Below are 22,555 nucleotides of genomic sequence, written 5' to 3'. Positions count from 1 at the left end.
TGACCAATGTATGTATTTATGAAGCTTAAGTACGCAATTAAAACTAAAGTGTTTGCAACATCAGGTGGAGGCTCAAGGAAATCCACTTAACTTACACAAATTAAGTACGCAATTAATTAATTTCCCCCCACAATCTCCTCCCTTTTGGTCATACTTGACCACAATTTAGAAGTGTCAAAATGAATTATTGTTTGAGTCACAAGTTGACTCCATTTCAAGGAACAATCGTTCAGTTTTTTTAGCCTGCTTTCACAAATAATTCCTGTTTTTTTTTTGTTCAGTCCTCAGGTTAAATTTTTTCAAATTCACCTGAGGGATCCCTGGCCAAATAGTTCTCCACGGATATACCTTCTTGTAGCCCGGGCAGGTCTTTGAACAGGTGAGTAAAGGTCTCCAACGTAGGCCACTTTGCTTAACCCATCGTCTGGCAGTATCCCTTATTTGCGAGATCAGTGCGCCCAATTGTTCTTTCGGCTTCCATGTCAGGAACCATTTAAATAGTGGAGGGAAGTGTGAAAGTGAGATGCCAAATGGAATCAATATCGACCAATCATGCACATCGCCCAAAAGTCTCCTCGCATTTTTTGGAGGTTTGGGAGATGTAGTTGTGAAGAATTTAGCAGCGACGCATTTAGTCACGAGCACTGGTATGCATTTGATGATGCACAATACAATCAGAATCACCAATATAATGGTGAAAATGAATTTCCTAATAGATGCACCTCAGCCTCCAAAAGTATTTCCTCGAATTTTCGCGACTTCGAGGTCGAAATAGCAAACTAATCCTTTTTGGGGTTAAAACTATCCTCAAATTCATTACATTTATACCCTCCTTTCCCAACCTTGTACACCTGGCATCACTATCTCCTTAGATGACTACTGTTTGCATCCTTGGGAAACGACTACATAATTCATCCCAACCAAAAGGAACTACCTCCAATGTGTACATTTCCATTCTCACTAGAATTTGGCATCTGTATACATTTCTAATAATTACTCTCATTTGTTATACTAGGGCATGCCCGTACTATATATAAGCTAGGACGTGCCCGTACGTGGGTGCCCGTTCCTTGCCAAAAAAAAAAAAAAAATTTGTGTAGGGGTGTGTGTGTGTAAACATCCTAGGGCGTGCCCGTACGTGGGTGCAAAAAAACATGCGTGCAAACAACAACAACAAAAAAAAACTTTGAAACCACGTGGCAGTAACGACCACAGAACCCCCCCCCCCCTCTATTTACATGAATGGTTTGGTCCATTCGCAACGACCACAGAACCCCCCCCTCTATTTACATGCAATGGTTTGGTCCATTCGCAACGCCAAAGCGAACGGCGAACGGCTAAATCGCCATAGCTCGGTAAGTACTTGTCCGATTAATTTCAAACCTTGAAAAGGCACATCCTCGGGTCCCCAGCAATATACCTGGCAAGTTGCAAGTATATCGGACCCGTGGTTGTCGAGAAACAGCGGTCACAGACAAACGTACAAACGTACAAACAAACAAACACACAGAGATTACTGGAATTATAGATAGATGAATGAGCTCTTTCTTGTGTGGGCTTAATGCAGAAAAGTATTGATTCCGTGTAATCTATCAGGTTTTAAAGGTGTTTCCACACTTCCCATTAAACTTCTCTTTTCCTTATGTCCCATCACCTGATCATCTGTAAAAAAAAACATGTCAACTACGCCTTGTATACGTCCGTTCCTATTGGTTCACGAGTTATCAAGTGACCACTATATTCGTCATGTGTGTGCGTCTGTGTGTCTGTCTGTCCGCAGCATAACTACCCGATGATATAATCCGATCTTGATGAAACTTGGGTGGGAGGTTGATATCATGATCTAGTTGTGTCCTGCATATAGTGGGCGTATTGCGCCCATTGTGGGCGGAGCCACGCCCGAAAAAGATGTCTTTTTAGGGGGTAATCAAGTTCAAGCTACATCTTCTCAGAGGGAGTTGGTGGAATCTGCCAGGGGTTTCGTATTTGGTTAGGCCAATGTCATGTGTCCAGGCCCATGGAGCTCGATTTTTCATTTTTGCCCCAAGGTCAAGGTCACAAGGTCACGAAATTTAGAAAAGTCGATTTTTGATGGTTTTATTACATTGTTCGCTTCCTGATAGGGTGAAATGTCGTACATGATCTTATATTATCACATACATCATGAAATACAAGTTTTCTAACAAATTTCAGAATATTTGACCTTTGAAGGTCACACAGGTCAAATTTTCAAAGTTGTCGGAATCTATCCGAATTTTCGGTATTGTGTCGCTAACTAACCCCATAACTGATTATACATTATTTTCTATCTCATTTCAAGGTCAGTAACCTTCGTTTTGACATTTCCGGGCTTGGCCTGTCTGGGCCTGTTTCGGTTATAGTCCGTCCTTTGTCATTGAATACCGCTCGCTCGTGAACCATCGTCGTCTCCTGACTTGTTATCTATTTATTTTTATTCGACAATTTATTTGCAAAAATATTATATACATATATACAGATCTTATATTCATCCAATGGGTTTTTTTCTCTGACGACTGTCACACTGTAACATTTTAATAGACCTTTGGAAATATTTTCCAAATAAAGTTTGTTTACCAAATTGGTTTACCAAATTACTCATCTGCAAATGACGTATGCAATTACAGTTTATTAAGTTTTCATAGCACAAACAAAAGATGTCATCTCTACTTTAGTCAATTATAGATTCCTTGTTGTGGAGGAGCTTGGAACTGTCTTCCAACTTCCATAAGCGAGAATCATAACTCTCATATTGGTTTCAAAATATCTCACTAAATTTAACCAGCATCCTGAAATTATTCAATCATCACATCATTCTACTTCCATAAATCAAGATACGTTCAAGTCTACCATTATCATTTCTTGTGTTATTAATTCAGCAAATCTTTACCCAGAACCCACTCCCTGGTACATATCAAAATATTACCATTTTCAGGGAGTATTATTAAATCTCCTTTCATAAGTCATCCGGCTCATCTCAGTGAGCTCTTGTCCATTATCACATCTGTCTTTGTTTATTAAACATCTTATCTTATTGTGAGGCATCTATACTGCCACTTTCAGCAATGTCTTGAAAAATACACAAACCCATGCTTTATATACACTTGTTTGCGTCGGAATTCCATATAGACAGTGGGGCGATGGCTTATTAATGTCTTGGATAAATATTTTCGTAATCTCCTCATTGGCATTGGAAATAAACTTTATAAATTGAATTGTCAATAGTTACCAAGGAAGAAAATGCATTGTTCCATATTTTTTTAGTGCACATTAATTATACTAGGGCATTGCCCGTACTATATCTATATCTAAAATTATATCCCCCCCCTCTATTTACATGAAATGGTTTGGTCCAAAGCGAACGGCTTGCGAGTACGGTGACAATCCCCCCCCTCTATTTACATGCAATGGTTTGGTCCAAAGCGAACGGCTTCCGGAGTTTGGTAAAGAAATCGCCATCGCGTGCACAAACGCGCAGGAAAGCGAATGAATCGCAAATTCGGTTTTATTAGTTTTAAAACATAGTTTAACGCCAACATAGTTTGCAAACGTGAAATAAATGAATACGCTCTCAAATGTGCCATCCGAGGCAGAGTGTGTCCTCCACGTTCGGCACACGCGATCGTTCGCTGCTCTCTGATTGGTTGAATCGTTTTTTGGACATAGCTCGGTAAGTAATTGTCCGATTAATATGAAACCTTGAAAAGGCACATCCTCGGGTCCCCAGCAATATACCTGGCAAGTTAAAAGTATATCGGACCCGTGGTTGTCGAGAAACAGCGGTCACAGACAAACAGACGTACAAACGTACAGACGTACAGAGATTACTGGAATTATAGATAGATAATCTATTAGTCAAATTGGCAATTTTTTTTTTCTTGCACTATTAAAGTATTTACAAAGGGATGTAGTTTATTAGAAATGAAAATATAAACATAAATTTAATTATAAGCCATAAAATTGCCAATTTGAATGGGAAAATAGTGATTTTGAATGTTCCATTGTTGCCAATTTGATGATTTAGTGCTATTCACATTAAGAAATATAGCTGTGAATGAACTATATCTTGCACTGTGACAAAAATGGGCTCAAAGTTTGTATTTTTTTTTTTGCTCTTTCTGCTCATGTGTGTATGATGTTTATGACTGTAACAGTTATTTCACCAAACCACTAATACCTGGGGTTCGTCCTGGATGGGTTAACCTAACCAAAGATTATTATCATTTTGTAACGGACAGTTCATGAAAACGCATTCAGATCATTAAACCCAATCAAAAATCTGCACAAAAAAGCGACATAACTTGTCTGATCATGTTATTACCAATTTATTTAGTAAAATATACTCGGTGAAATTGCCTTGTCATATATAGAGTAGCATACACTTTATGTTTGTATTATATTCTTTTATAATTGAGCACCTTACTTGCGAACTTACAGGTCCTCTCCATATTCCTCATCACCACCTTCACCATTGTCGGGGTCTTCTGTCTCTTCAATGTCTGTTGGGAGCTGAATGTTCTCACATTTCTTGCACTGGCACAGATCTGTACATCTCAGTCCAAGAGAGATGCAGCATGACTCATCAGCATTTGTAGGTTTACACTTTGATCCCCTACATCTGCAGAATGCAAGTTCTAGAACACTTTCAGGAGCTGGAGCTAGGTCCATCCAGTCAATTGTGAGCTCATTGCCATCCATCTTCCAACCATTGCCTGCAGGAGATGGCAGATCCTGGTGTTGCACCAGGCTTTTCTTGTAGATGCTGGCTTGATAGTTAGCTGTCTGGATGTTTTTTGAGGGAGTCCTGGTTTGGGGGCATGACACTTTCAGTTCTGGTTGCTGTCTTCAACATGAGATATCTCACTTCATTTACTGAAGTAATTTCCTTCTGCCCATACAGTAGGCATACAAACTCTTCCAGACGACTGACCATCTCTTCAGATATGTCATAAGATGTACCAAGTTCCTTGAATGACTCTATAAGGGTGGGATTCTTCTGCAGTAGTTTAAAGGCTCTTTGTTTCCCCTTTCCATAAAAGGAACTGACTGAATCACAACCGGTGAAACAGTGGAATCCTTTGAGAGCTTCCGTCAGTTCATCTCCCAACTCCTGCTGAACAGCACCGACATCAATTGTGCGCATTTGGTCCTCTCTACCAGTATAAAAGTACAGCGGTGAACTGATTTGATTAGTAAGTCCCAAGGCGATCACAAATACATCTGTATCTGGGCTCCTGATGATAACTGGTGGGCTGTTACTTGTAGCAGCTATGTACTTGGCATGTAATAGCATGCGAGTATCTGCTTCCTCGGGATCACAGGATAATTCTTCTATTGCTTCAAACTTGACAGTTCCGTCTGTGTCTGTACAAATTGAATGACATTTGTCTTCATGGGCTACAACCAAGTGAATTCCTTTGAGCTGGTCTGCCTTGCATCTCTTCCATTCTGCCACAAGGAATTTCACCAGCTGATGCTTGTTGTGGCCGTTTGCGAGGAATTTTTTCCATTGTCGAGGAATTTTTTGTTCTGGTTTTGCGATCTTTATTTTTTGTGATCTACTGGCAGCTCTTCTTTTGTGCTCTGCATTTTTAATGCTGACTTCAGGGTAGGTGTCAGTTACAAAGTGCATACACTGAGATTTGTTCAAGAAGCTGACGTTGACCAGTTGCTTCAGTATTTTAACAGCAAGCTGCCCAAAGTTCTGCGGCATATTCTTCTGGTTTAGTTGTTGAAGAAGCGCCATGCCATCCACAATCCAAACACCACATTTTGGAGGCCCCAGTGGTATCTCACCAGTTTCTGGCACTTTTACCTCTTCTAACATATGAAGGAGCTTTGCCTTGTTGGTTTTGACTAAGGAACCATCAGTTTTTGCTATTGGAAGAGGCAAAGGCCCAAGTTTCTCCTCGATAGAATGAACAAAATTGGAAGACCTCAGCCATTGCACAATTTTATGAAAATGCATACCGACTAAGCCTACCGAGTAAGCCTACCGACTAAGCCTACTGAGTAAGCCTACCGAGTAAGTATAAAAAAATATTGTTGTTATAATTCATTCTCGGACAGAACATGCACAATTGAACGCTTAGCTTACTTCTATAAACACAAAGTCGTCTCAGTGCGCTAGCACAGAGACGAAGCTGGATCCATATCAATATGATGGTAATTTATGCCACACGGTGGATTTTGAATCTTTTAATATCGTTTTAAATACGTTTCTATGAATATCGATTATATTTCATAAAAACATGGTTAGCTTGACTATGACAAATGGTGGTGGAGTGGTCTACTGCAGCGACTGCCTCCGTCATGCTCGTTACGAAATGTTAGATCATCACTCTTTGTTCGGGAAACATAATTTACATTGGTAAACAAAGCTGACCGCACCCATGACAAATAAATGGAAAATGGAAAATGTCACTTTTTCACTTCAAAATCTGTGATCGAAGTTGTCAATGTCGCCTTTCTAAGCCAAATTTTCTAGGCTTTCATCATCACTAGATCACATCTAAATTAGTAAATATAATACCCACGAAGCTCACCTTTGATTAGTTCTGTAGGACAGTCATTTGTAGGCTTTCTTCTCTTTCTTTGGGCTTGTTCTATCTTAGATTTATCGGTGAATTTCTGATAGCATCGCCGATGGAATCGAGCATTATGAGGCTTCGTATCACTCGTACTCGTAGTCGTAGCTGTCGTACTGGTACTGGGTAGATCTAATTGCACACAGTCCGAGCTATCGCCGATGGATCTTATGAAATCGGTGGCGATTTTGGCCTTTTCTCCGTCAGAACTCTTCCAAACCTGAGCACATTCCAATGCTCTGGACCAAGTTGTATCGGTAAATGGTTTCAGAACGGCTTCATTTACTGAAGAAAAGTGAATGAAACATGTTTTTTATCAGCTACCACGGCTTTCGCGGAAGTGGCGTCATCCGCCATGTTGTTGTCAAGTATTCTTCAGTCGCGAACGAGGATGCCTTAACTGCTTTGTGATTGGTTCATTTCGTCGATGCAGGGTTATTTATAGCCGATTTTAACAGATATTCCGAGACCGAATAAAGCTTTTATTTTATTGATTTTCAAGAAGAGACGGGATGTTTATTGAGAGAACAAAACGATTTTGCGATTATTATATTTTTTCATACATTTGACAGAGGTTTTTGGCCTCTGCCAATGAGGGGACTACGAAATAACATCTTAAATGGGCTTGCCCCACAGTCTATTATCATTATTATCATTATCCTCATTATATCAAGGCATGTGTCACTCAAATGGGAACCATTTATTAGACGTAAGTGTGGAATATCATATGCCAAGTCGCAAGGCCCCCCTGCCACCCCCTCCTCTTATCTGGGGGGGGGGGGGGGGGGGTGTTAAATATGGTGAACTCACATGGCACTCGCAACAGGACTAATTATTAGAAAAGTGAGTTTATTTTACATCCTCTGTTACTGTAATATCATATTTAGTGTCTCATTCCATCTCGGGTATTAGCCAAAGGTATGCCCTGTAACTGCATACAAACACATATTGTTGGTGGGTATTTGATAAAAGTTCATATACCACATTACCCCTTATCTTCCCTCCGTACATCGATGTAGGTTTCACAATATTTCCAACAAAATTTTCCTCATTATAATCATTTTCCCCAAAATAAAACTGTCTGTACAGTATATTAACTCCACCCACATATTTACATCAGTTTTATCATTTAAACTCAATTTTTTACTTTATATAAAACCGTAGTCCATTCAAGTTTCCAAATTCCACAAATCCTCTATTAATTGTTATTCCCTTGTGGTAATCCAACATAAATGATTTAAAACCCCTTTCCTGCAGAAAGCAATGTTCTTATCGTTTTAATTTCTCGAATTCAAAGGTGGAAACTTGTGCCATGCCAATATCTTAACATCGTGTAAATGTCGGTATTGGAGAAAGAAGTGCATGGATGTGTGCTCCATGGAGGAAAAACGATATAGCTGTTTCTAGTTTCAATGGGTGTCAAGCACACTACGTGTTGGAAGACATGCAGTGTCTGAAAACAGGGAACTCAGAAACCAGATCATTTGTCGTCAGCGCTGCCATTGGCTGAGCTCACTGTTCCTTCGTCAGACTCGTAACTCAAATTCAACAGCATTCCTTGGAATGGACTTCAGAGTCCACGCAACCAGTCCTGCCTTTGGCAGCACATGTTGTTGGCATCCGCATGGATCCATTTTGCAAGCACTTTGGTCTTTCAAAGTTGAATGTCCACAAAATCTCTGGGCTTCGTAAGTCCTCGTTAACTCTTAATTCAGATCAAATGCATCGTGCAAGGTGAGCAGCAGAGGAGAGGGTGCAGAGAGGACAGGTATGCAGGTGGTCTCATTCACCAACGCCTCCTGTAACATGGGTGCACTCACAACAAATTAACTCGTCCAACTTGTGTATGTGTGAATTGCATTGTGGTGGGGAGAACATGGATTTCAGCAACGTTTCCCAATTTCTCGTCCACTCACAACCCTTTACAATCCCACGGCACTTGTCACCCTCCCCACGTTGAATATCACTCAAAAGATTTTGACAATAAACACATATCCCAATTTAGCATCACTATTCTTACTAAAATTAAATCAACTTGTCTCACACACTGTTTGTCTACAACAATTTTATCTAATCTTGTCCACAACTTTAAGACACACAGGACCACGTCCACAACAAATTTGGAAGTGAAATAAAAATTAGTCTACACTTTGTCTCATAGAATTTACAATCCTGTTTCAATCTCCATACTATTTACAACGCGGTAACATAATTTGGTCACCAATTAAAACTAGTAACTCAAATTTCAAGAATCTATTTCTTCAGTATCAACTAGTTCAACGTTTAGCTTGCCCGAAATGACCCTTGACACGTCACATCGGAGTGTTCTACAAAATGCACCAATCTTTGTACCACCACCAATTCCAGCGCTGTGTAAATACCAATTTACCAGAATTGGGACACTGCATCCACGGCACCAACATCGCAACCTCCCATCTGTCTACATCTTGCCACAACCCCGACCTCCAAAGTCCCTCGGTCTCCCCACACACCGATACATCCAAGAGTTCAGCGTAACAGACAGACAAACACATAGACACACGGACAACCCCAGGGTCCCATTGAAGTTAGCTGGTTCCCAATCCACAAATGTCCACTTCCTCCCCCTACACTCTCCTTATTTCATTCCCTGTGCCAATTAAACCGACAGTTCGACGTGTGTAAAATCCAAGGCCGCAGCACGAGCTTGGCTGGTGTGGGAGAGGAATGTTTTTCTGGCCCAACCAAGCCCGTTTATCAGATTAAATGAAACGCAGTGAATTTTCTTAAATGCCAAAATGAAATTGGACGGAGCACTCCGGACAATTTGCAGCCAACGTTAACCTCCAATTTCAACCAAATTGCAACCGAAGTTGTTTTCCTGACTTCAGGCAGTTACATACATCCCTGCTCACGTCACACAAGATGACAGGTAATCCACTATCAACAGACACCACACCACACAGAAACCTTTGGCAATGCAACAACCAAACTCCCAAGACAACAACAACACATCCAATCTACCTCAACAGCTCATCTAGCAGCTCACTGTGTCCTTGCCCATCTCCTGCATCCACACCGTTCACCACAATTCCAATTCACCTTTCATGCCACACCATATACCCAGAGTATAGGTAACAACCACTCAATCAAACTTAATCCAGCAACACATACCGATTTCCCAAAAAACTCACAGGGCAGTCCAAATCTCATACAAGTCATGCACATACATGTAAATAAATATAGGGTATAATGTATAAAACCAACAAGAGGCCAACATGTACATCTCTCAGGAGGACTCGCAATTCTCATAAATCGACCAAGCATAAATGTTTACAATGTCATCACCTGGAAACAGCTAGATCGAAGAATACTTGTCAACTTCTGTGGCTGGAAATATGTACAGGTATACCCCTTGATGTGTGTCATGACACAATAGCTATTTAAATATACATTTTCCATTAATATATATCCATACAAATGCCAGCTTCAGTCACAATCCAAGTGGATTGCAGCTGTCAGCCTGTCTTCAAACACCAAAAATATTTAAATCTATCTATCACACTTATCACATGGACATGTGGGAAGGAGTATGGATGGTTTTGAGGGAGTTCATGGGGGTTACGGATATGGTGTGAGAAATGGAGAAGGTGAAATGATTTTGGAGTTTGCTGATGGAGCTGATTTGTTGATTTGTAATACTCAGTTCCACAAAGAGGATAATAAGCTTGTTACATACACGTCAGGTGGGTCGACGACACCGTTTACCTGCTGGTGCGTAGGTGAGATAGGGGGCACCTCCGGGACACAAAGGTGATCCCAGGGGAGGAGGCTGTTTCACAGCACCACTTAGTTGTCTGCGACATAAGGGTGAAAGGTGCGGGGAGAGCTCAGCGGGTGAAGTACCAACCGAGAATGAAGATGTGGAGGTTGAAAGAGGTGACAGTGAGGGAGGCATTAAAAGAGAGGCTGAGTAGGGTAGAGGATGATGTGGTTGAGCTTGAACGTGGTTGGATGTCAATGAAAGATAGTCTGTTGGGAGCCGTTGCTGAGGTATGTGGATGGACAAAAGGACCACCGAGGCACTCGGAAACATGGTGGTGGGATGATGAAGTTGGAAAGAGGATTGATGAGAAGAGGAATAAATTCAAGGAGTGGCAGAAGGCGAAGGGTACGGGAGCAGAAAAAGCAGAGCATGAAAGTTATAAGGCAGCCAAGAAGGCTGCAAAGAAAGAAGTAGCAAAGGCGCAGGAGGCACGTAGGAAAATGTTCGGAGAACGCTTGGATTCGGAAGAGGGTCAGAGAGCGGTATTCAGGATTGCAAAGCAGATAGCGAAAGAGGTGTGATGTGATGGGGGTGAGTTGCTTGAAGGATGAAGTGGGACAAATCGTTGTGGACCCAGATGGAATTAAAGGAAGATGGAAAAGATATATGGAAATGCTGTTGAATACAGAGAATGAATGGGATGGCAACATAGAGAGTAACCCAGTTTTAGGACCGGCAGAGAAGATAACTGAGAAGGAAGTTGAGGAAGCGATAAAAGCAATGAAGAGTAGAAAAGCGGGAGGGCCGACGGGAGTTGTGGGAGATATGTTGAAGGCAGCAGGAAGTTGGAGTGTGAAGAGAATGACAGAGATCTGTAATCTGGTGGTGAAAGAAGGCCACATTCTAGTGGATTGGGAACTGAGTACCCTCGTCCCTCTATACAAGGGGAAAGGTGACCCTCTGGAGTGTGGCTCGTACCGAGCGATAAAGTTATTGGAGCATGGAATGAAGGTATTGGAAAGGGTGTTGGAGAGGAGCATAAGGAAGAAGGTGAAGATCGACGAAATGCCATTTGGATTTATGCCAGGAAGAGGAACGACAGACGCGCTCTTTATTGTGAGGCAGTTGCAGGAGAAGTACATGGAGAAGAGGAAGAAGTTGTTTCTTGGGTTTGCTGATCTGGAGAAAGCATTCGATAGGGTTCCACGCGAAGTATTGACATGGGCAATGAGGAAGTTAGGAGTGGAGGAATGGTTGATCAGAGTAGTGATGGCAATGTACAAAAGAGCGCGCACAGCTGTAAGGACGAAGGACGGGAACAGTGGTGAGTTTGAGGTGAAGGTGGGAGGGAGTGCATCAGGGGTCGGTACTAAGTCCACTACTATTTGTAGCTGTGATCGAGGTGCTGGCTCAGAACGTAAAGGAGGGTTTACCGTGGGAGGAGTTGTATGCAGATAATCTGGTGTTGATTGCGGAAAGTATGGATGGACTGAAGGAAAAGATGAACAAGTGGAAGGAATGTATGGAGACAAAAGGTCTGAAGGTGAATATAGGAAAGACGAAGGTGATAGCAAGTGGTAAAGCATGTGGTGAGGTGGAAATAACTGGGAAGTGGCTATGTGCTGTGTGCAGGAAGGGTGTCGGAGTTTACTCCATTCAATGTACAATGTGCGCTGAGTGGGTTCATCAAAAATGTAGCGGTCTGAGAGGGTCATTAACTAGTGTGGCAGCTACATTCAAATGTAAGGGGTGCACAGAGGGAGCTGCAGGTGGAGGAAATGTTGAGTTGGATCTTCGAGACGGCGTGAAGCTGGAAGGTGTGAAAACATTTTGCTACCTCGGAGACATGCTGAATGGAGAAGGTGGATCAGACTCGGCAACGGTTGCTGGAGTGAGATGTGCATGGAAGAAGTTTCGGGAACTAAGTGGCGTGCTGATGAGGGGAGTGTCGTTGAAGCTGAAGGGAAAGGTGTATGCTGCATGTGTGAGAAGTGTTATGATTTATGGGAGCGAGTCATGGGTAATGAACGTAGAGCAGCAACAAAGGGTGGAAATGCGAATGGTTCGGTGGATGTGCGGAGTATCGTTGAGAGAGAGGAAGACATGATGAATTGTGAAATATGATGGGAATAGAGCCTGTGATTGATGCTGTGAAGAGGAACAGGTTGAGATAGTTTGGTCAAGTGTTGAGGAAGGATGAAAGTGACTGGTTGAGAAGAGTGATGGAAATGAATGTGGAAGGAAGTAGAGGACAGGGAAGACCGAGAAAGACCTGGCTAAAGATGGTGGAAGATGAAATGCGGGCAAGGGGATTAACAAGGAGAGATGCAGAAAATAGGGCAAAATGGAGAAGATTGTCATGGGGACCGCAAGGCTAACCCCCGCTCTAGCAGGGAAAATGGCCTTAAAATGCATGTTGTTGTTGTTGTTGTTGTTGTATCACACTCTCATTCACACTCACCCATAACTCTTACACACCATTTTCAATGCACACCATTTTCACTGTTGAAACCACTCTTCCTATGACAATTCAAGACACGCACACAATTACTTACAACAATGCAACCAATGCCGTGCAAACAATTCCACGAATCACAAATCTATGACCAATAATACACATACCAGAACCAGTAAATCGAATAACCAAATTGCGAACTGCAAACCCAACCAGAATTTGTACATTTCCAGATCAACTCAAATCAAGAAATCAAACAATTCAAAAACGGATCGAATCAACAATCACAAATCATATTTCACATGATCAACGTCCGGTGTACCCCCAAAAAACCGAATCTTTAAATGGCCAGAACCAGATAACACAAACCAGATCACAGACACCAGATCACACACACCAGATCACACACACAAGGGTTATTTCACTCGTTCCGAGCCCGGTGTGCCCACAAACCGAATCAGATATAACACAAATCACTGAACATTACACATCAACCTGCGGTAAGTTTTACACTTATGCATGACAAAAACGACTGCAAAAACAAGCAGACAGATGAACACACATCATACACGATGCACGGTCATCAAAAATCAGCAATTGGTTCTTGAATATGTTACCAGATGACGTAGAGTGAGGGAAGAGAGAGTGCAGTACGTGCGAGGTGGAGACGACTTTTAACAGGGTACACAATTGTCCCTTACCTTCAATGGTTCGAAGCTCTTTGCATCCACCTTTCACGCACTCCTGTCTGCTCCCCCGTCGCTCCAGGTCACTCCAGCGTTAGCATCCTGTCACGGTCGCCATTTGTTGTGGAACTAATTAATCTAGCCTTGATTGATAGACAGGAGACTCAATGATTAATGTCCACAAACTGTTTAAGATAATTGCTGATTTTTAATGAAACATGGAGGACTTTGCTTCGGTTACAAAAATATATACATCAAAGGACTTCAAAAACCACTTGGTAAGAATCCAACTCCAGAAAAGAACACACATACAAACAACAACAACAACAGGCATTTTAAGGCCATTTTCCCTGCAAGAGTGGGGGTTAGCCTTGCGGTCCCCATGACAATCTTCTCCATTTTGCCCTATTTTCTGCATCTCCCCTTGTTTAACCCCCTTGCCCGCATTTCTTCTTCGACCATCTTTAGCCAAGTCTTTCTCGGTCTTCCCCGTCTTCTACTTCCTTCTACATTCATTTCCATCACTCTTCTCAACCAGTCACTTTCATCCTTCCTCAACACATGACCAAACCATCTCAACCTGTTCCTCTTCACAGCATCAATCACAGGCTCTATTCCCATCATCTTTCGCAATTCATCATTTGTCTTCCTCTCTCAAAACGATACTCCACACATACACACAATAATTCTCCAGAATTCTACACAATAGTTCTCCAAAAAAGAACACACATACACACAATAATTTCTAAGCAAAATCCTGAATCCTTTCTGCAGTACATCCTTTCTTATACTTGTGAAGGAAAAGAGAATGGGGCTGGGCTGAGGGGAAGAGAGAGAGGAAGGGCGGAAAGAGATAAGAAAAGTTGAAGGCAAATTGGTTTTTCCATTCTTTTCATCTTGGGAGAGGTTTTGTGTTACAGAAAATACAATTCAGTTATTGTGAAGCATACAGTTATAATACAATACATTTCCCATTTTGTAACTTGCATCGAATTAATAGAGCATGCCTACAAGAAAGTGTGTAATTTCATGGATTCCCTGGAGAACGGTATTTCTCCAGCCAAGTTGGAAGTCACAATCTAATCTTTTTGTGGGATGTGCCGACTTGTGCCGTGGGTGACCTTGCAGGCAGCTCAACACTAATTAAAAAATAGTTTTACAACAGTTACAACTGCAGGCAACTTTTCCCAAACTTATAGATATGTTGAAGTCTGAAGACACAGCTTATTTGTTGAATACAAAGATTATATATATATATATATATATATATATATATATATATATATATATATATATATATATATATATATATATATATATATATATATATATATATCCCATATATATATATATCCCATATATATATATATATATATATATCCCATATATATATATATATATATATATCCCATATATATATATATATATATCCCATATATATATATATATATATATATATCCCATATATATATATATATATATCCCATATATATATATATATCCCATATATATATATATATCCCATATATATATATATATCCCATATATATATATATATATATATATATATATATATATATATATATATATATATATATATATATATATATATATATATATATATATATATATATATATATATATATATATCCCATATATATATATATATATATATATATATATATATATATCCCATATATATATATATATATATATATATCCCATATATATATATATATATATATATATCCCATATATATATATATCCCATATATATTATATATATCCCATATATATTGCTATATATATATATGCTTGGTGAGGCGAGCGGCAGCGAGCCTCAACAAGCATCGGGCTTATTTTAGCTGAGGATAATGACTGTACCTGAGTTGCTGTGTTGTCATGATTTACACCAATGATAATACAAACAATTATTTTGCACAAATTTATTTGTTGTGTTTGTGATATTACATTTTTATAGGCAATTTAGGTTGAATGTTTTTTTTTTTCAAGAAAGAACCCCTCAGCACATACATAGGGGAGGAGTAGGTGCAGACTGGAAATTTGGGACGATTACACCTCGCCACCACATAATTCAAAACACCTCACCACCAAGTAATTCAAAACACCTCACCACCAAGTAATTCAAAACACCTCACCACCAAGTAATTTAAAACACCTCACAGCCATAAAACACGTAATAAAAACACCTCACCACCACAAAATTAAAAACACCTCACCACCACGAAATTGAAAACACCTCACAGCCATAAAACATGTAATAAAAACACCTCACCACCACGAAATTAAAAACACCTCAAAGCCATAAAACAGAATCCCTGTCCGAACGCATATGCACAGCGAGGAATGAGATAATTGCTTTACTCGATCTGCCTTGTCTGGCAGTCAAACAAAATGTAAACTTGCTGTTTTTAAGGATGTTATAAAGGACGTGAAGAATTAATGTAACGTGTTAAATAAGGTGGTGGAAAAGACGCTGCATCAATGGCGGTAAACTTCTGAATTTTTTTTTCGACAAATCTTTATTTTATTTCAATTGAATTATATACTTTAACAATGTGGAACACAAATTTCCTTTTTGACACTTTCAAAACCCCTTCCGTTTAGCAGTACTTTGACAAAATATTACAACATTTTACATCACAGGACCAATCAAAATGTTGGTGGGCTACCCGATAGTATATTTGGCATTGATAATTTATTTTGTTTGACTTTTTTTGCATGCTCAGTATAACAATAACTACATGATAGCTTGATCTCCTTGCAGCTCATTCCCATCTTCTTGTACTTTTTCGCAGTTTCTTACCAGCAGGTGCAGAAAACCTGACCCCAGCTACCTTTACACAAGCAATGCAGACTGGTACGGAGCATTGGCTCATCGACTACTACGCACCTTGGTGTGGTCCATGCCAAGCCTTTTCTCCTGAGTTTGCGATGGTTGCTCAGGTATAGAGGACAGATAACATTCATCAATATATCATATATATATATATATATACAGTGCATTCAGAAAGTATTCAGACCCCTTCACTTTTTCACATTTTGTTATGTTGCAGCCTTATGCTGAAATCGTTTAAATTCTTTTTTTCCCCTCATCAATCTACACTCAATACCCCATAATGACAAAGAGAAAACAGGATTTTAGAAAGTTTTGCAAATTTATTAAAAATAAAAAACTGAAATATCACATTGGCATAAGTATTCAGACCCTTAACTCAGTTGTTAGTTGAAGCACCTTTGGCAGTGATTACAGCCTCGAGTCTTCTTGGGTATGACGCGACAAGCTTTGCACACCTGGATTTGGGGATTTTCTGCCATTCTTCTCTGCAGATCCTCTCAAGCTCTGTCAGGTTGGATGGGGACTGTCGGTGGACAGCCATTTTCAGGTCTCTCCAGAGATGTTCGATTGGGTTCAAGTCAGGGCTCTGGCTGGGCCACTCAAGGACCTTCACAGAGTTGTCCCTAAGCCACTCCTGCGTTGTCTTGGCTGTGTACTTAGGGCCATTGTCCTTGGTAAAAGAGGTGACCAAGAACCCGATGGTCACTCTGGCTGAGCTCCAGAGATCCTGTGGTGAGATGGGAGAAACTTCCAGAAGGACAACCATCACTGCAACACTCCACCGATCTGGGCTTTATTTCAGAGTGGCCTTTATGGCATACTACACACAAGTGCATGCCGCGAATAGGGGAAAAAAACCCCGCGATTTCGTGGAACATGGCCCGAATAGGGGGAAAAACAGTGATTCCACGGAACACAGCCGCGAATAGAAAAAAAACCGCGAATTCGCAGAACACAGCCTCGAATAGAAAAAAACCCGCAATTTTGCAGAACATTTTTCTGCGAATAGAGAAACATGTTGCATTATATCAACTGCGAATGCGGATTACTTGAATAGCGGAACCATGAATAGCGGGGTCCAACAGTATATGGATAAATGTTATACATACTGTTATAAAAATTATTGTTTTTGATTCGTTGGTTATCCAATTATACAATTTTCAAAAAATGAACTAAAAAATTTCCAATTTTGATCCCACCACCTTTTCATTCTTGGTCATTGATCCTGAATTACTGTAGGAAAGTGTTGGGGGGAATTAATCAATATGAGAGTATGTTTCAAAAAGTGTGTGTGTGTGTGTGTGTGTGTGTGTGTGTGTGTGTGTGTGTGTGTGTGTGTGTGTGTGTGTGTGTGTGTGTGTGTGTGTGTGTGTGTGTGTGTCAGTGTGTGTGTGTGTCAGTGTGTGTGTGTGTCAGTGTGTGTGTGTGTCAGTGTGTGTGTGTGTCAGTGTGTGTGTGTGTCAGTGTGTGTGTGTGTCAGTGTGTGTGTGTCAGTGTGTGTGTGTCAGTGTCAGTCATTTCCCACAAGGAGTAGGAAAGCATACTAATTCTCTCTTTGTACACCTGTATGGCATAGTGCCACTCCCAGTCAGAGGGAGTATTACATGTGTAATACGAAAATACACCAATTATGTGGGAATTATCCCATATACCAGGACGAGTTCTTCAATAGTACCAGTATTTATAATTTGTATATCAATATTTTTCTGCACTCTTTATTTTTCCTGTCACCTCTACTTTAGGATATGGTTGTAGTTGCTACAACATACACCTTTGTGCAATAAACATGAGTGAGGAGCATTATTACTTTTATTTTATTTTATAGTTTGACAATATTGTGGAGTTGGAAGTTTTTTATTTTATTTGTAATGCTGACACGGCCCATTGTGTTGTGTTTCAACAGCTTCTCAAGGGAAAAGTGAGAGCTGGGAAGGTGAATTGTCAACAATTTTCTCATCTCTGTCAAACCAATGGCATTCGGGCATATCCCACTCTAAAACTATATCCTTACAAACAAGGCCAGCAGGTGAGATCTTTTCTTCATATGTCATCGCTACAATATATTAATAATTACATCGCTCCAAACTTCCCATCATGCTTTTGTTCAAAAAGAAATTGAAGAATTTTTATTTACGGAGGATTTTCTTTGTTTTGTTTTTCTATTAAGCATTTTTTAATCCCTGGTGGTTGAGTGATGGGAACATGAGATTTCCACTTTGAGTTCATTTTGAATACAGGTGATGGATTTGGATTCCAACTTTCTAGAAACTGATCAACTTTCAGGAGAACTAGCCATGCTTACCTGTTGCTTGGCTGATGGTTTAATGCATAGACATCAAGATGTATTTCCCAAACGTATTGCATGTGTATTTGTGAGTTTCAAGGAGGATGTAAAATAAAGTGAAATGTGTGAAAGAATGATCTTTTATACCTTGTAGTTGATGTTGCTGTTCTCATCATGACCAGGTACTACTTCAGTGTACTTTTGTATATTTTTCAATTGAAGACCATAGAATTATAACCAGGCTAAGTCACATTTTAGTCATTTCGAGAAAAACGTGAAAAATATTTTGAAAAACGTGAAAAACGGGGGAAAAAAATAAAAAGTGACAGCCTGGTTATAATTCTATGGTCTTCAATTGCTCTGAGAAGTATTACTAGATTATTTTTTTTGTTCCTTCTAGGCCTGTCACACTTTATTGTAAGTAGATCCTGCTCTCGTAGAATAATAAAAATGGTAATATTGTCCTTTTTATTATTTTACAACAGCAGGTAGAATAAATACTATAGAATAAAGTGTGATGGACGGCGGATGCTGTTCCTTTTTAGTGATGGAAGGTTACAATGTGAAGATCAGATTGCCAATAAAACCATGCTGACTAATTATTGATTTTAAGGGTGGTGTTGGTGTCTCCCACCTCGTCTGTTGTTCAAGGGTTACCGATGCACACATTCTGGCATTCCATCAAGGCATTGTGGATGGGCATTGAAATGCTGCCTTGGAAACTGCAATGCGGTCCAATAACCTTGACTGAATAGAAATAAAAAATAATCCATCCCGCAAATTAACCACATATACAGTGTTCTGGGCCCTGTGCTTTTCTGGTCTTCATCAATGATCTCTCCGACTCTCTGGAAAATCCTCTCCATCTCTTTGCCGATGACTCCACCCTCTGCCGCGCCATTCCTCATCCCTCAGATCAGCAGGCAGCAAACTCTTCACTCTCTGAAGACCTGGACAAAATCACAAACTGGTCAAACACTTGGAACATGTCTTTCAATCATGACAAATCTCACACTCTTACTATGTCTCTCCGAAAAGACCGACTGGACAACCCTCCCATCTACTTGCTCAACAATCCTCTCCAAGAAGTTCTGTCACTCAAGCCTTGGGGTCTCACTATCTGCCATGATCTTTCCTGGGAAAACCACATTTCAAATCTGGCCTCCAAAGCCAGTCGCCGACTGGGCATCCTCTGTCGTGCGAAGCCCTTCCTTGGAACACCTGAGCTCCTCACCACATACAAAGCTTTCATCCACAGCTCAATGGAATACTGTTCCCCCCTCTGGGCTGGTGCTCCTGCCTCACACCTAGCTCAGATTCATGCTGTAGAAACCAAAGCTTTTAGAATCATTGGATTATCCTGCAATAAAGTTAATTCTGAGGGCCTTTCACACTCACTGCAGGCAGGTTGGTGGTCTCTCTATCTTCTACCGACTCCTCTCCTGCGTTGCCCCCCCAGCTCTGTCTGTGCTCTGTCCCCCAAATATTCCTACAGGTCGCACAAGATCTGCCAGCAACCCTCTTATGGTTAAACTGCCAAAATCAAGACTCTCTGCTCACCTTCACTCTTTCATTCCTCTTTTCTCCCGCCTCTGGGGCAGACTCCCCCACACCCTTCAATCCCACTCCTCCCTCCAGGTCTTTAAAACAGCTGTTCACCACCATCTCTTGTCTTCCCCCATCCAAAAACTGATCTTTTCTACCCCTGTTGATCCACCCCAAACCCACTTCCTTCAAATTTATTGTTTTCTTTCCTGAAATCCCCGGTAGTGTCCATCTTGTTTATCCCATGTACCCCACCTCAGCCATCTCTCTTCCACAGATCTGATATCCCTGTTCTCTACTGTTGTTGTGCTTCCCTCTCCCTCCTCCTCTTGTGTCCCACTCCCTTCTTTATTACATGTTCTATGTGTGAGCTCTTATACAAGTCTCGACTGAGTACACAAAAAAAAATTCCTTGAGTATATAGCAATAATAGCAATAATAACAAATTTGACTTCACTGTTCCAATACTTATGGAGGGCACTGTATTTTTGCGAACCATGAATCATTCATGCCTCTCACGGGTATGAGGAGCTTTTAATCTTTCCTCTATCTCGCCATAACTTAGCAGTACACCAAAGTTGTGCACACACACACACACACACACACACACAGTAATTTGCCATTTCAAACAATCACTTTGCCTTTGTCACTACCATCAATATTTTGCATTTCTCTTGCTCTACAGAGAAGTCAAGTGGGAGAAGTTATCAGCATCACAGAAGCTAAAGTGATTGCTGATACTGTGGAAAAGCGACTGCAAGCTTCATGGACAAGTGGACAAAAGGTCCAAGTGTTATCCTATCTCCACTTGCTTTCTGTGATGATCTTTTTCCGAGAATTGATAGAATTATTTTTGAACACAGGAATACTATTGAATGCTAAGCTGTTGACTCTTGCCAGTGAAGACTATAAATCATTGAACAGATAAGCCAATTCACTTTTTATAGGAATGAAACGAAATAATTTGTATCCTTAAATTATCAACTGGAAAATAAAAAAAATTGCTTACTTCAATTCATCGCAATTTTGATACAAAAATCTTCATCGCAATTTTGTAAATAAAGTACAGTATTACATTTCTGTTGAACAATGGCTACTTTGCATTTGGCAACACAATACTCGCTTCACATCTGGGAAACTCCTCCGTAAACGCTCACCGTGGGCAGGTTGGTGGTCTTTCTGCCTTCTACCGACTCCTCTCCGGCCTAGCTCCCCCGGCTCTCTCTGTGCTCTGTCCCCCAAGTGTTCCTGCGGGTCGCGCAGGATCTCCCAGCAACCCTCTTGTGGTTGGACTGCCAAGATCTAGGCTCTCTGCTCACCTTCACTCTTTCATTCCCCTTTTCTCCCTCCTCTGAAACAAACTCCCCCACACCCTTCAATCCCACCCCTCCCTCCAGGTCTTTAAAACAGCTGTTCACCACCATCTCTTATCTTCCCCCATCCAAAACCTTCATCTTTTCTACCCCCACTAATTCACCCCAGATCTGCCTTTTCGAAATTCCAACTTCTTTCCTGGAAGTCCTTGCAGTGTCCATATGTTTTGTACCTCTCCCACCTCCCCCCAAGCCCTCTCCCTCCCACAGTCTCTCGATGTCCCTGCTCTCAAATGTTGTGTTTGTGTCCTTCCCCATCTCTCCCCATCTTGTCTACCTCTCCCCTTATTTTGTGTTTTTTGTGTCGATTTGACTTTTTATGTGATTAGTGTTAGCTCTTTCACGAGCCTTGATCTTGTATACAAAAATAATAAAAAAACGAGCTTCACAATAACCCTTTCCACTCTGGCATTTTCTCTTTGCACTGGCACAACATAGCGGGACACAAAATTTGAATTGTCGTTGATTTTTATTTTTGCAGCCTTAGCATTGAGGTGGGAGTGTCTTCTTTGCAGATTTGCTGAAGCTAAATAAGGGGAACACATTCTCCATGATCATATTGAGGAGCCAAACACTTACACTGTCGTTTATCGGTCATGAAGCTTCCGGCTTCCGTTCACAAATGATGCCCACCACCTATTGTCAGAAACCATGCTCTGAATCTACTCACCAGCTTTTGCACAAGCTACAGGTGTAAGGTTCTCCTCCATCAAGGAAGCCTTTGTGTTGCACTTTTATTTCCTTTGTAAATTTAATTTTGAGATGAAGCACAAAGAAATCTAGATGTTATTCATAGAATACTTACCCTGCGCAGTCATCTTGTTGTGAGCCAACTCTTCTGTTTTTGAACATTTTTTTTCTTTGATCCAATATGGCTGCCAGACCACGTGAGCGATGACATCATAAATTTATATTCTCTAATATAATTGTTGCATAGATCACGCTCAATACATTTCAAACTGATCAGACTAAGCGTTGTCCCTGTCAAATTATGATGTCATA

At 40.7% G+C, this 22,555-nt stretch overlaps 1 protein-coding gene across 7 annotated transcripts in view; it reads left to right on the top strand.

Moving 5' to 3' along the window:
- The window catches only part of DNAJC10 (DnaJ heat shock protein family (Hsp40) member C10), a 280,936-nt gene that overhangs the window by 240,410 nt on the left and 17,971 nt on the right, over positions 1–22,555 (top strand). For 4 of the 7 annotated variants that reach the window (XM_078782632.1, XM_078782630.1, XM_078782633.1 and 1 more), the window contains exons 20-22: positions 16,311–16,458; positions 18,255–18,377; positions 20,866–21,194. In XM_078782632.1, the coding sequence (XP_078638758.1) occupies positions 16,311–16,458; positions 18,255–18,377; positions 20,866–21,108 (514 nt within the window). In that variant the 3' untranslated portion in view covers positions 21,109–21,194. Of the gene's footprint in view, positions 1–16,310; positions 16,459–18,254; positions 18,378–20,865; positions 21,195–22,555 lie in introns of those variants that run through there. The other 3 variants (XM_078782635.1, XM_078782634.1, XM_078782636.1) reach the window with 1 other exon arrangement.

Source organism: Myxine glutinosa, chromosome 7 (assembly GCF_964187855.1).
Source record: "Myxine glutinosa chromosome 7, kmMyxGlut1.1, whole genome shotgun sequence".
Lineage (NCBI taxonomy): Eukaryota > Metazoa > Chordata > Myxini > Myxiniformes > Myxinidae > Myxine > Myxine glutinosa.
This window is presented reverse-complemented; position numbering and strand designations above follow the sequence as displayed.